Raw genomic sequence first — 14027 nt, 5'->3', positions numbered from 1 at the left:
TATAAAGGAGAAGAAAAGAGAGAGAGAAATCATCAGATCAGCCGTGGAGGCGTGGGGCGGGCCGACAAATAGAGTTTTTCCTTCTACTTTTTATTCTTTTAGTTTTGATTTTTTTTTTTTCTTTACTTAGCTTGATCATGTCTATGTCTAGCTAAGCCTCTTAGCTAGGGCTAAGAAGTGAAACTTATAGTGAGATGGGAGACTTTTCTTTATGCCTTTGATTTAAATTTAACTGATGTTGATTCTAGTTTGATTATATGGAATGCCTTTAGTTTTTAATGATTTGTTGTGACTCAAATTACAACGGATTTGCGATATCTTCTGGTATTTTCTATGCATGAATAGAGTTTATGGTCGTAGGAGCCCTGTTGTTCACCATCGTCTCACGGGCATAGTTGGATGATGGAATCCTTCCATACATTCATAACTCTCTCAGATTGGATGTGGATTGGTTAAATTCTGTTGCATACTTTGTCTCCTGGGCATGGTTTTGTGATGGAATCAAGTCTAATTCTCATACCTCTCATCCCTTGAAAACTGGATCAAAGGATGTTAATAGTTGATTTTTAATATTATACTTTCCATCTGGATGAAGATAGGACTCTGAGTCCAGATGTGTTCTTGAATAAAGCATAGATTTCCCTGATCTCTACAAGTGGATCCTCTGAAACCCTAGTTTCCTACCCTTAAATTTTATAGCTTTTAGTTAAAGTGTTTCACCATTATCCTCTTAATTCTCCTTATTTAAATTACATCTTAGTCTAGTTCTAGTTCGAGTTACTTTCAAATTATGTACAACGTACAGTCCCTGTGGATACGACCTCGGTCTTACCGAGATTATTACTATATCGCAACCCTATACTTGGGGTAGTGAACAGGTTGCGACGATCCAACGGTCCAATCACATTATCCTCGCAATCCAAAAGTCAAAATATCTCCTCCAAGCAACACACATCACGAATACATGTGTAAGGTCTTCAACCTCTAGAGACCCGACCCATACCCGTCATCTAACCACATTAACACGGGTAATGCACGCCTCCTGCGTTGATATATTTTGAATGGTTTGATGTCCGCATAAAAAAGTCAATAAGAAAACTAAAAGAACTCATAAATTGTTCACATGAGGGGACCACATTTGTGTTTTGTTTCTTTTTAATATTGAAGAAGGATATAGATTCCTTAAGGTCAGGTTTGGATTTGTGGCTCATAAGTACTCTTATTTTTCTCATGCAAAAGGTGATCATGAGAAAAGAAGAAAAACAATATAAGGACTTGGCTTTCCAAGGAATTTTGATGTTTAACCATTTCTATCAAAACGCTGCAAGATAAATGAAAATGGCCCTCCAGTGATGTGGAAATGCATAGGAACGACAGATTTGAAATCTGTTGAATGCTCTGGGGATCTTGAGATTTCTTTCTTGTATTGTTTAATGTTTTGAAAAAAAAAAAAAAAAGAAGAATTGTTCGAAAAAATGTTTTGAAAAAAGAATTAAGAACTAAAAGTTCCTCACAAGTGCAAATGATTTTTGGGCTTAGAAGGTGCTACATAACTATTGGATGATGAGAAAAATTCCAGTTTTATCAGCCACAGTTGAGTGCAAAACCCTGATGCCTGTCTTTCCATTTAACCATAAGAAATTGATTGAAATCATAAGATTCAAATCATGGATGGTATGACTCACCTATAAATCATACTCTTTTTTTTTTCTTCTTTTTTAGGCAAAGCTGATTAGATCTGCTGCTGTAAACTATCTCCTGGACACTGGCATTCAATGGGGAGGGGCACCTGCTGTCAAAGTAAGGAAGCTGCAGTTGGTTCTTTATCTTATTCCAACTATGTGGAAAAAAATTTTGATAAATTGTCCATAAACAATCATGATTTTGCTTCGTCCAAGATCTCATGAAATATAATTTCTTGCAGGGTGTTCGAGATGCAACTGTGGACTTAGTTCACACTCTCGTGGCCGTGCATGCAGAGGTAATGCCAGCTATTGTGGCTGTGAATGCAGCTTCTTCCTGGGTTTCTCATATGCTTGCACTCAGTGTTCTTACATAATAGATCAATTATCAAACTATGGAACTATAATTTTGATGTCTCCAAGCTCCTCAATTATACTTGGCTTTTTTCTTTTTTTTTTGTCTTGGTAATCTTGACATGTACTGAGAAATATGATTATTTGTTCCTGTCTCACTAACACTATCTATTCTGCTGTAGTAGCTAGTATAGCAATGTCAGGCCAAAATTCTGCATGATTATTATTCCCACCTGAAATGACATTCTAAGTTTAAGAACTTATGGTCGAACCCATCAGCTACACATCCTGTGTACTGTATGATTAGAGAACAATCTACATATCAAATTAATTGACTCCTGCATTAGAGCTTTCTATCCTAGTGATTAGGAGTGTACTCCCCAAATAAAAATGTTTACTTTTGTTGGTAGTGCCTATGGCAGTTCACAATTACTCGTACCTGTATCACACATGAAATGTTAGGTGTGCTTCTTGTATGGTTGGTTCTTTTATCTGGTGATGTCCCTCTTGGGCCCATTCTTATCTTTCTTTTATTGTGGGTGAAGGTGATAGTGTGCCCATTGGGGAAGACGCATGGTGCTTGAAGGTAGTGTTGAAAGTATTGGTATCATTACATGTATCATGAATGGGGATACAGAAAGATAGATCGATATCACCAATACTCAGAAAAATATCATTGAGGGAAACATTGACAAAAAAGGTGGAAATTTTCAATGAAACTTCAAGAGATGTTAAAACACAGGTTTATACATTTAGGAATCAAATTACTGCGAAAGAACAACCATACATAATAAGTTTGCATTTTGTTAGGGCTTAAACCATGTGCTATTGGAGAAAAGCAATGCAATTATATTTGAGATGAGTTTGTATCATTCAAATACCATACAATGCAAGTAATAAAACATTCCTTCTCAATTTGGGGGGTAAAAATGGAGGAAATTAGGATTTCCCTGTCCACTAACATAAATGTTTATTTCTTTACCACAAATCCATGTCAATGCATGAGAATCAATGCATAGACATTACAAAAGAAAATACTAACATTTGAAAAAATAAATAAATGAAGGTTTTATGGATTTTTTGTCACCTTTGAGTTCTGGCTCGTCTTTGCTTTGAGTTAAGATTTCTCCATCAAATCTAAGCTTTGAATCAACAAAAATCAAAAGGAGTGGTCAAAATCACCTAAGAAAAAAAATCCTAAAAAAAAAAAACAATGATTTTTTATTTTTAGGAGTTTTCCCTCTTACATTGTCTGGAGACTAAAAATATTGCCCATTCTTTTGAGGTTGCGTGGAAGATTGGTATGGATCAATGATGTCAAATGGCATAAGCAATCGTATGCAATCAGCTATGCCTGATCAATTATGCAATTGCACATAATATTTTTTTTTTAAGGGAAAAAATAGAAGAATTTTTTTATATAAAAAATCTACGTAATTAAGAAAAAAATTATGTAATTACTAGAAGTGGTCCTTTTTTTTTTACCTATTTCATTATAATTTGTGTAATTAACCCCTAAGTTATACAAGTTTAATAATTAACTAGTTACGCACTTGAACTAATTCATCTTCTAAGTTCTAATTCACTAACAAGTAACATGTAACAAATAACAACACTTATTAAAAATATAACAATTTTATTGATAAATGATAACTTGATGAGTTACTTCACTTGATGTACAAATGGTACAAAGTACAAACAACAAAGTAACGGTAAAAAAAAAAATACAAGTTACAACCTACAAACTTACAATTACAATTTACAGTTTATAACTACAAGTTATAACTCATTACTTACAACTTATACAACCATATATATTGATCGTTCTCCCATCGTGGCACATTACCGTTGTCTTCATTGTTATCATCATCGTCGAAGTCATCTCTTTCTTCAACATATACTTCATCTTCTTCCATTTTTCATCATCGGTTCGCGCACAAATTGCTCATCCACATCCAATGGCCGATCATCTTCTTCTTCTTTCTCTTCAATCTCATTCTCATTTTCTTCACCTTCACTGCAACTAGGCCTCGTGCTAGTGCTTGCCCGTTTTCTCCACCTTTGAGTTGAAGAACCTTCTCATGGTGTCAATCCAAAAGTGGCATCCTCAACTTGGTCCCATGTTAGGTACACACTTGTAAAGACTGAATCTTTTGTCTTTGTAAACCACTTGATATCTGCCTCCAAATCATCTAGGCAGATAAGATTACAGAAATCAGGCTTTCTCATTTAGCATGGAATCTTTCTCGTGGCTTTTGGTTGTATTAGATGAAGACTAAGTTATTTGAGCTTCTTTTGTTTAAGACAATTCCTTGTTTTGGTGTGTATCTGCATAGCATTCCAAATTTTCAATCGAAAGTGAATTAGCAATAGTTGTTTAGTTTTTAACTCTCCAAGTCTATATTCAACATTTGAGTGAACTGCTAAACTTACCTACTTGAGCATACTCTAATTGCATTTGTAACCCACTAGAAGAACATGTAAGGCCAAGAATTTTCATGGCCAACTTCTGTAGTATTGGATCCTTCCTATTCGGGTCCACTCCTTACATTGACCACAAGTTAGTTGTGCAAATAATCTGATTTTGGGACACATACAATTTCTTAGTGCATGCTTACAAGTGTTATCATCATGTGCATCGTACAAATGTACAATTTGTGCATGCCTTTAAATAGGGAATAGGGATCCCAACAGCTCAGGTGGGCCCCACCATGATGTTTATGTGAAATCCACCCTGACCACCAGGTATCACCCCATGTTAGGCCCAGGGTTAGAAATCCAGCTCCGTTTGTGATTCAGGTGGACCACATAATTGGAAACAGTGTACAAGCAATGTTCACCCTCCAAACAACTTCCTTGGTGTGGCCCATATGAATCATGGACGGGCTTGATTTTTAGGCCCATTTCTAAATTTTATTGTAGCATCTAATGGTGGGAGTGGATTTTATATAATCATCATGGTGGGCCCTGTAAAAACATGGGTAGACGTCTCATCACCAGTTGTTTCCTTTGATGTGCCCACCTAAGTCACAGGTCAGCCTGATTTTTTAGACTTGGACTTAATGTGGGATTACACATAATGGTTGGTGTGGATCTCGCATACATATTGTTAGAATGGTCACACGTGTGACATGATCACACATATGGACACATGTGATGTGTCCACATGTGTGACATGATCACACGTGTGGTGATCTTGATTAGGTTTAGTTTTTATACATTTGGGTTGTGTACATGGGTTTTTTACTCTTTAGTAGTGTGCTTTTGTAATGAGGGTATTCTTGTCATTTCACCTCTCAAGTGAAATCCCTAGTAGAATAAAACAAAGGGTGGGGCGTGTGGGGCTATTTGGAGCTCCTCATTCTCTCTCACGTTTTCCTTTTTCTTCCTCCTCTCCTCCTTTTTCCATTCTTTCTTTCTTCTTCTCCAAGATCAACATGGTATCAAAGCAACATTGATCCATATTTCTTCTTAATCTCTCTTCTTTATCTATCTTCTTTTTTATTTATTTTTCGTTTTCTTTAGTGAGAAACCCTAATTTGTTTGGGGTTGATGGGTGGTGAAATCGTTTTTAACGAATGGGTGTAAGGCATGATTTTGCATTCTACCCGCATTATGGGACAAAGTTGGCTATCTTTCATCCAATATGCAATATATGGTTAGTTTTGAAGCATGGAATTAGATTTGAAGACTGAGCATTCAGTAGTTTCATGAAGTCCTCCTTTATTGCGTTGATTAAGACAAGTTGAAGCTCAGGAGTAAGTATTGATTTAGTAAGTTAGTTTGTTGGAGGATTTATGTTCAAGAAAAAAATATTTGTTGTTATTCAGATGGATTCCAAGAATGATCCTAAGAGTAGTGTTTTATCCTCATCAGATTTGGTGCCTCTCCAAATAACATCAACAAAATTGAATGGCATCAATTATCTATAGTGGGCCACATCTATAGAAGTTTTTCTGATTGAAAAGAAAATTTTTTAATATTTGACATTGCCTAAAACTAATATCACTGTGACAAATTATGATGATTGGGTGGCAGAGGATGCTCAAATTAGGGCATTATTGGGGAATAGCATTGAACCACATATTAGTGCCAATGTTATCTTCCTAAAGACCACTAAAGAGGTCTGGGACACCTTGAAGGAGATGTATTTTGGTAAGAAAAACTTAATTCATATTTATGAACTCCTACGGAATATATTCGCATTCCAGTAGGGCGATAGAAGTGTGGGAGATTATTATTTTGTCCTACGCGGCATGTGGGAAGAGTTGAATGTATCCCAACCATTGTCAACAGATCTTGAGGTTATGCATAGGAAAAGGGAGGAATTTCATGTTGCCAAATTTCTCTTTAGCCTTCGACCTAAGTTCGAGCCTTGTAGGTCACAGATTCTTGGAGGTAGTGAAATTCCTTTAGTGATAGAAGCATTCACCAAATTTCAGAGGACATCTATCATGTCTACTCAAAATTCCACTTCATCAGATCGTTCGACTTTTATCTCTGCAACGGGTAAAGGTGATGGGTCAATTCGTGGTGGTTGTGGTCAAGGCGGTAGATTTGGAGGTGGCCATGGTCATGGTCGCGGTGGCAACAGTGTTCGAAATATCGGTATCGTGTTACGGATCACACCTTTGGGATACAGATACATATCGGTTAACGCATGGGATATATCGGTTGTATCGCGTAATGTATCGTTGTTGTTGGAAACATGGGGAAATTAGTCGATTTTTTTAAAGAAACTTCAATGATTGTAAAAAAAGACATCAACATTTATAAATTAAAACATTACAAAAAATAAGCGCATATAATAGGTTTTCTTTGTATGGGGTCCTAATCTATGCGTTGTCTAATTGCATTAATGCAAGTATATTCAAAGTCTATTCATATAATTTATAAATGTAAGAAGACATGTGGAAACACAAGCAATACATTCAAAAGCAAAAGAAGAATCACTAGATTAGGTTACATACTTGTTTGATTTTATGTTTGGACACAAGGATTGCAACCAATTTGCTAGAAAGTGGGTAATTTTGATTTTTTTTTCAATTTTCTACAACTCAGCTCATCTCATCCAAATCTCGAAATTGAAGCTCTCAATCCATGTTTTTTCATGAAAAACCATGGATTTGTAACAATTTGATACTGATTTAATATGATTTACAGGAAAAAAGAAAAGGATCGAAAATCGAAAACGCTCATCGGATCGAACATGTGAGATATATCACACTACTTGCGAGTTTTGTATCGCATGGGTGGGATACAAGATATATTTGCCAATATCATTGATATTTAAAACACTGGGTGGCAATAGTGGTCATGGTTGAAGTAATCATCATTGTACTAATTGTGGCCTCAACAATCATAATGTTGATTCATGCTGGGATTTACATGGGAAGCCTACTTGGGCTAATCAAGTCAACTCACTGGAGGATAGTTCAAAAGATTATGTATCTAATCCTGCCACTCATGCTGAGCTGAATACTTTAGGTGACATAGTCACTATGTCCAAGGAAGATTATGCCAAGCTTCTGAAAAATTATTTCACTCATGCCTCTTTCGCCACTGCTACACTTGCTCATTCAAGTACATCTTGTCTTTCATTTTTTGAGTATACTCCATAGATTATTAATTCTAGTGCTTCTGATCATATGACCAGCAAGCGTAAGTTTCTATCTAAGTTTGTCCAGTCTTCATCTATTTTGTTTGTCACCCTGGCCAATGGCACTTCAACCGGTGTATCTGGTGAAGGTACTATGTGTCCTACATCATATCTCTTCTTGCCTTTAGTTTTGTATATTCCTAAGTTTCCTTTTGAGTCTATTATCTGTAAATAAACTAACCAAATCCTTAAATTGCTCTATCAAATTATATCCTTCTTATTATGAGTTTCAGGATCTAAAAACAGAGAGGATATTGTTGGAGGGCATGAATCTAACGGACTCTACTATCTCAAGAGTGGAACAACTGGAGTTGGAGATGCATTACAAACTAACATCTCTCCTCATCAATGGCATTCCAAGCTTAGGCACCTATCCATAACTAATTTCAAGAGTCTTATCCCGCCTTTGTCCCATGTATCTAAGTTAGAATGTGAAGATTGAGTTAAGCAAGCATCACATAGTGTCTTTTCTTTCCCGTGAAGATAAAGTTTATGATAAATCATTTTATTGGATACATTCTAATGTTTGGGGATCCATTAATATTTCTAGTTTATCTGACTTTAAATATTTTGTCATCTTTGTGGATGATCGCTCTAGAATGACATAGTTATATTTGACGAAAGATCGTTTTGAGGTGTTTATGTGTTTTAAGGAATTTCATGCACAAATTCAAACTCAATTTGATGCTAAAGTGTGTGTTCTAAGGTCAGATAATGCCAAGGAGTACAAATGTTTCGACAAGAAACAAGTGTCGGGGATTGGAATATCCACATTCAATAATAAACAAAGGAAAATCGAAGAACAAATTTCATTACTCATTTTATTAATTCTGAATTCTTATTACATCCTTTATGTCTCCCTTGATTCCGAAGCAAAGTACATTTAATCAAAGTAATTAAAAGAAAGTCAAACGATGCTTTCGGCAGCATCTCGTCTTGTATAGCATTCGTCAAAATGACAAAAGAGTTACGCAAGTTCATAACCCTTGCTTTACGCCGATGCATGTAAAATACATGCATAAGAGACTGACTCGCGGGAGATTCCAGTTCATGAGGGATCGCCATATATATATATATATATATATATATATATATATATATATATATATATATATATATATATATATATATATATATGGATTGTTGTTGTGTGGTCGCGCAATAGGCTTCTACTTTCTATATCTCCTTCTTTTTCACTTCTCCCGTGCCGCGCCACGGGATACCTGAATGTCTCAAATGAGAGGGGGAGGGAGTATTTATAGGCTTCCACACATGTGAAGAACCAAATTTGTGCAACTTGTTACTATTGCGCAATCGCGCAACAAGTTTCATGCCTGATCTGGGCAACCTGTCCCCCAAACTGCTTATTGTGGCATCACTATTGCCATTGCGCAGTTGCACAACCCATCCTTGTTGTGTGGTCGTGCAACAGGGCTCTTTTCACACTTTGTTCCATACATTTTACATTTTTTGTGTTCCAACAACAGATCAAATATTTTTCACTCCTATCTCTTATTTTGTGGCATCATTCATCAAACATCCTGTCCACATACACTGCAACAAAATGGAGTTGTTGAGTGTAAAAACCCTCATTTGCTCGAACTGGCTAGGGCATTATCATTAGACATGAAGGTTAAAAAAAGTTTTTTGGGTGATGTTGTTTTATCTACATGTTATCTTATAAATCGGATGCCCTAATCAGTATTAGGAGGTAAAACTCATTTTTTTTGTCTTGTATTCCTAGCATCCTTCTTTTTCTCCTCTTAAAATTTTTGCGTGTGTGTGTTTTGTATATCAATTTGATCATGTGTCAGATAATTTTGTACCCAAAGCGATAAAGTGTGTGTTTTTGGGGTACTCAAATACTCAACGTGGCTACAAATGCTATAACCCTATCACCCGTAGACGATGTGTCCATGGATGTCACCTTCTTTGAAAATATTCCATATTTCTTAGACAATGGGAAGACATTGCAATTCTCCAAAAGCTCTACCACCCTTCTGATGGTGACGGACACAAATTTACCTGGAAAGCAAGCCACCGAGTCACATCCAAATCCTCCATCGTTGCAGGTCTACTCTAGGCGTTCCAAGAGAAGTACTAAAGTGCCTAGCAATGTGCCATTTGCCAGTTCTACCAATCCATCTGAAAATCCCCCACTTCAGTCTCCACTAGACTTGTTGAATGAAGTTGATCAACCAATTGCTATTTGAAAGGGTATATGTTCTTGTACTCTACATCCTATTTCCAATTTTGTTTCCTTAAATGGTCTATAACCTTCATTTCGGCAGTTTGCTTTGTCCTTGCCATCCGTTTTTTACCCTAGATCATTTTAGGAGGTTCTTCATACTGATGGGTGGAAAAGAGCTATGGAAGAAGAAATGGCTGCACTTCATCAAATTCAAACTAGGGAGTATGGTAAAGTTACCTGCAGGAAAATGTGCAATAGGGTGTAGATGGGTGTATACAGTGAAGTACAAGTTTGATGGCACTGTGGATCATTTAAAGGCCCGGTTGGTAGCAAAAGGGTATACTCAGACGTTTGGAGTTGACTAGTCTGAAACCTTCTCCCTAGTGACCAAGCTTCATTCAATTTGTGTGGTGATTTCTATTGTAGCAAATTTGGATTGGCCCATATATCAACTGGAGGTACTAAAAAAAAAAAAAAAGTGTTTCTTAATGGTGATTTACTTGAAGAAGTATACATGGAACAACCGCCTGGCTTTGTTGCTTAGGGGGAGTCTGATAAAGTCTGGCAGCTAAGAAAATCAATTTATGGGTTAAAGCAATCTCCATGCACGTGATAATGCAATTTGCGATGAAATGTAGTCAGGTTTATCACTCAGTCTTTGTTAGGAAGAGTGAGACTACCACTCTGGTTCTTGTTGTTTATGTGGACGAAATCATCATTGCTGGAAATGATGGTAAGGGCATACCTGAGTTGAAAAAATTCTTGCAACAACACTTTTGTACAAAGGATTTAGGTTAGCTTCGATACTTTTTGGGTATAGCTCGATCACAATTGGGGATTAATTTATTGCAAAGGAAATATGTTATGGACTTGTTAAAAGAGACATGTTTACTAAGGGCTAAGCCAGTTACAACTCCCATGGACACAAACTCTAAATTTAGTACAAATGAAGGGAACTTGTTTGATGATCTAAGCAGATATCGCTAGTGGGTTGGTAAATTGATTTATTTAACCATTACATGACTAGATATTGCCTTTTCAATCAGTGTAGTTAGTTTATGCAAGTCCCTCGTGTATCTCATACAGAAGCTATGTTTCGCATACTTAAATATTTGAAGGGCGCCCCAGGCCATGGAATTCGCTATAAGCGAAATGGATATCTTAGAGTGGAAGGATTCTCTGATGCAGACTGTGTTGGATCTCCTTTACATAGACGGTCCACCATGGGTTAATGTACCTTTGCAAGAGGTGATCTTGTTCCTAGAGAAGCAAGAAGTAGCAGGTCGTTGCTCGTTCTAGTGCATAAGCAGAGTATAGGGCTATAGCCCATACCACGTGTGAACTTGTGTGGTTGAAGACGTTAATGTGTGAGTTAGGTTTTGTGGTTGATACTCCCATGAATCTATATTGTGAAAACCAAGTTGCATCAGATATTGCCAATAATCTAGTTTATCATGAGAGGACCAAGCATACTGAAGTGGACTGTCACTTCATCACATAGAAAGTTGTGAACAAGGAAATATCAACCTCATTTATTAAATTTGAAGACCAAGTTACCAACATGTTCGCAAAGGCTTTAAGTTGAACTCATTTAGACAAATATTTTGACAAGTTGGGCATTTATGATATATATATATATATATATATATATATATATGTATACACACGCTCCTGCTTGAAGGGGGGGTGTTAGAATGGTCACATGTGTGACGTGACCACATGTGTAGTCATCTTGATTGCGTTTAGTTTTTATGCATTGGGGTTGTCTGTATATGGGCTTTTTACTCTTTGATAATGTGCTTCTCGTAATGAGAGTATTCTTGTAATTTCACCTCTTAAGTGAAAGCCCTAGCATAATAAAATAAAAGGTGGGGTGTGTAAGGCTGTTTAGAAGTCCTAATTCTCTCTCACGTTTTCCTCTTTCTTCGTCTCCTCTTTTTTCCATTCTTTCTTCTTCTCCAAGATCAACACATATCAAGGTGGGCCCCATAAAAAATATCAGTCCATAAGATTTTTTATTTTTTATTTTTAAAAACATATTTACTCAATTTAAGGGCACCCACCCTTCATTTTTTTCGAGGCCCACTGTGATGCAGTATGTGAAATCCACTCGGACCATTAGATGTGTAATTTCACTTTAGTCACAAGGCCAAAATATCAGGCTGACCTGTGATTCAAGTGGGCCACACCAATGGAAATAATTGGTAAGGAGACGTTCGCCCTTATTTTTACAGGGCCCAGCATTATGATTATATAAAATCCACTCCCACCATTAGATGCTACAATAAAATTTAAAAATGGGGCAAAAAAGTCAGGCCCATCCAAGATTCACATGGGCCACGCCAAGGAAATAGTTTGGAGGGTGAGCATTGCCTGTATGCTATTTCCGATCGTGAATCACGGATGGAGCTGACATTTTAGCCATGGACCTAACATGGTGTGACACCTAGTGGTCGAGGCAGATTTCACATAAACATCACGATGGGGCCCACCTGAGTCGCAGACCCATGTATTGCCAACCATTGTGACACGTGTGTGAAAATAAAGGGCCCTTTATTGTGTTCCTTATTTTGAAAAGACTCTTGGAGTCTCAGAGAGAGAGAGAGAGAGACGTTACAGAGGAAAGAGGAGAAGAGTAACACAAGGAAGGGTGTGATGAGGAAGATCATCGTCTACCTCAAGTGTCCAAAACCTTGAATCCATAAGGTTATCCTTGAATCCACAAGAAAAAATGGAAATTCGGAATTTTTATTAATCAATAATTATGTTATTTGTCTGATTTCTCAATTAAAGCACTAATAAAGAAAAATTAAAACACTTTTTCATAATTAGCAAAATTGGCAAAATTCTAACCCTAATAGAAGTCCTAATTCTACTAAAACCCTTCTAAAGCCTAATTTCCAAAAATAAAAAGTCCAAATAAATCTTACTAGAAGAGTCATAACATGATTACAAGTAATTTCTAAAAAAGATGGAAATATAAAACTTTAAAAATAACAAAATACAACAAAAATCGGAATGACTAAAAATAGTCAATTTTTCTAAAATTAGAATTACCAAAAATAGTAAATTTTTCTTAAAATACCATTTTTGAACTGGAATGAAATGTTTTTTTTGTGTGTGTGTGTGAAATGGACCGACGCAACCCACTAAGTGGGTCGATTGACCCCGGATAGCCTATTACGGTAAAGATTGATAGGTCATGTGTCCCGTAACGATACTCGGATCAAAAGTTATGGTTGATTTACGATTCACACTTCAAACGTTAATTTCTCCCTATTCAGATTGAATTTCTTCGAACTAGAAGCACCTAGGGCCCAATTACGTCATGCCTTATGTAAGATTGGGTTCGAATCTGACGGATAACTTCCGCTTCCGTTTGGCCTTCTTTTGGTCCAACCATGCTAGGAATGTATCTGTGCCACATCCTCCATCAGTTCCCTCCACTTGGAAAGAACTCGTCCTCAAATTATCCAACGAACTCGGCTCATGATACTCCAACTAGTATACCATATGGAAAGTTTGTGAGATCTCTATGCCATTGGGAAGATAAACAATATAGGTGTTTTTATTGATTTTCTTAAGGATTGAAACATGGCCTATCTTCTTATTCCTCAACTTTTTATACGTCACAATCGGAAACCTCTCAATGCGTAAGTGAACTAGCTTGTTATCATCCACTTCAAACACCTTGTGGGTACCGATGTTTATTAGCCTCTTCCTTGTACCTGACCTTAGACTCCTGTAACTTTTTCTAGACATCGTTGTGCACTGTCATGATTTAGTCTGCCATATTTTCTACAGCAATACTCATAGTCGATAATTTGGGCAAAGGAACCAGGTTGAGTGTACGTTTGGGAACACAACCATACAAACCTTGAATGAGGACTTGTCGATGGATCAATATTGCATGTTGTTGAAAGCAAACTCTGCCTGAGCAAGAGCAATATCCCACATGGGAGGCAACTCATCGGAAAGTTCATCAAGCATAATCCCCTTGGACTCCTGTAGTATTGGTTTCAACTTCTCTGGGATGTTCATAGGTTCTACTTCTTTGTTTCTTTTCAACTAATGCATTTCTCCCCTGCCTCAAATTCTTTGATGAAATTCCGTTCGGTTACGAGGGACTACCCGTCAACTT

The 14027-nt window shown here is 36.8% G+C and overlaps 1 protein-coding gene across 1 annotated transcript in view; it reads left to right on the top strand.

Moving 5' to 3' along the window:
* The window catches only part of LOC131237396 (exocyst complex component SEC5A-like), a 140597-nt gene that overhangs the window by 119548 nt on the left and 7022 nt on the right, over nucleotides 1-14027 (top strand). The window contains exons 17-18 of the mRNA XM_058235131.1: nucleotides 1723-1800; nucleotides 1925-1981. Of these exons, the coding sequence (XP_058091114.1) occupies nucleotides 1723-1800; nucleotides 1925-1981 (135 nt within the window). The remainder of the gene's footprint in view (nucleotides 1-1722; nucleotides 1801-1924; nucleotides 1982-14027) is intronic.

Source organism: Magnolia sinica, chromosome 2, assembly GCF_029962835.1.
Source record: "Magnolia sinica isolate HGM2019 chromosome 2, MsV1, whole genome shotgun sequence".
NCBI classification, from domain to species: Eukaryota; Viridiplantae; Streptophyta; class Magnoliopsida; order Magnoliales; family Magnoliaceae; genus Magnolia; species Magnolia sinica.
This window is presented reverse-complemented; position numbering and strand designations above follow the sequence as displayed.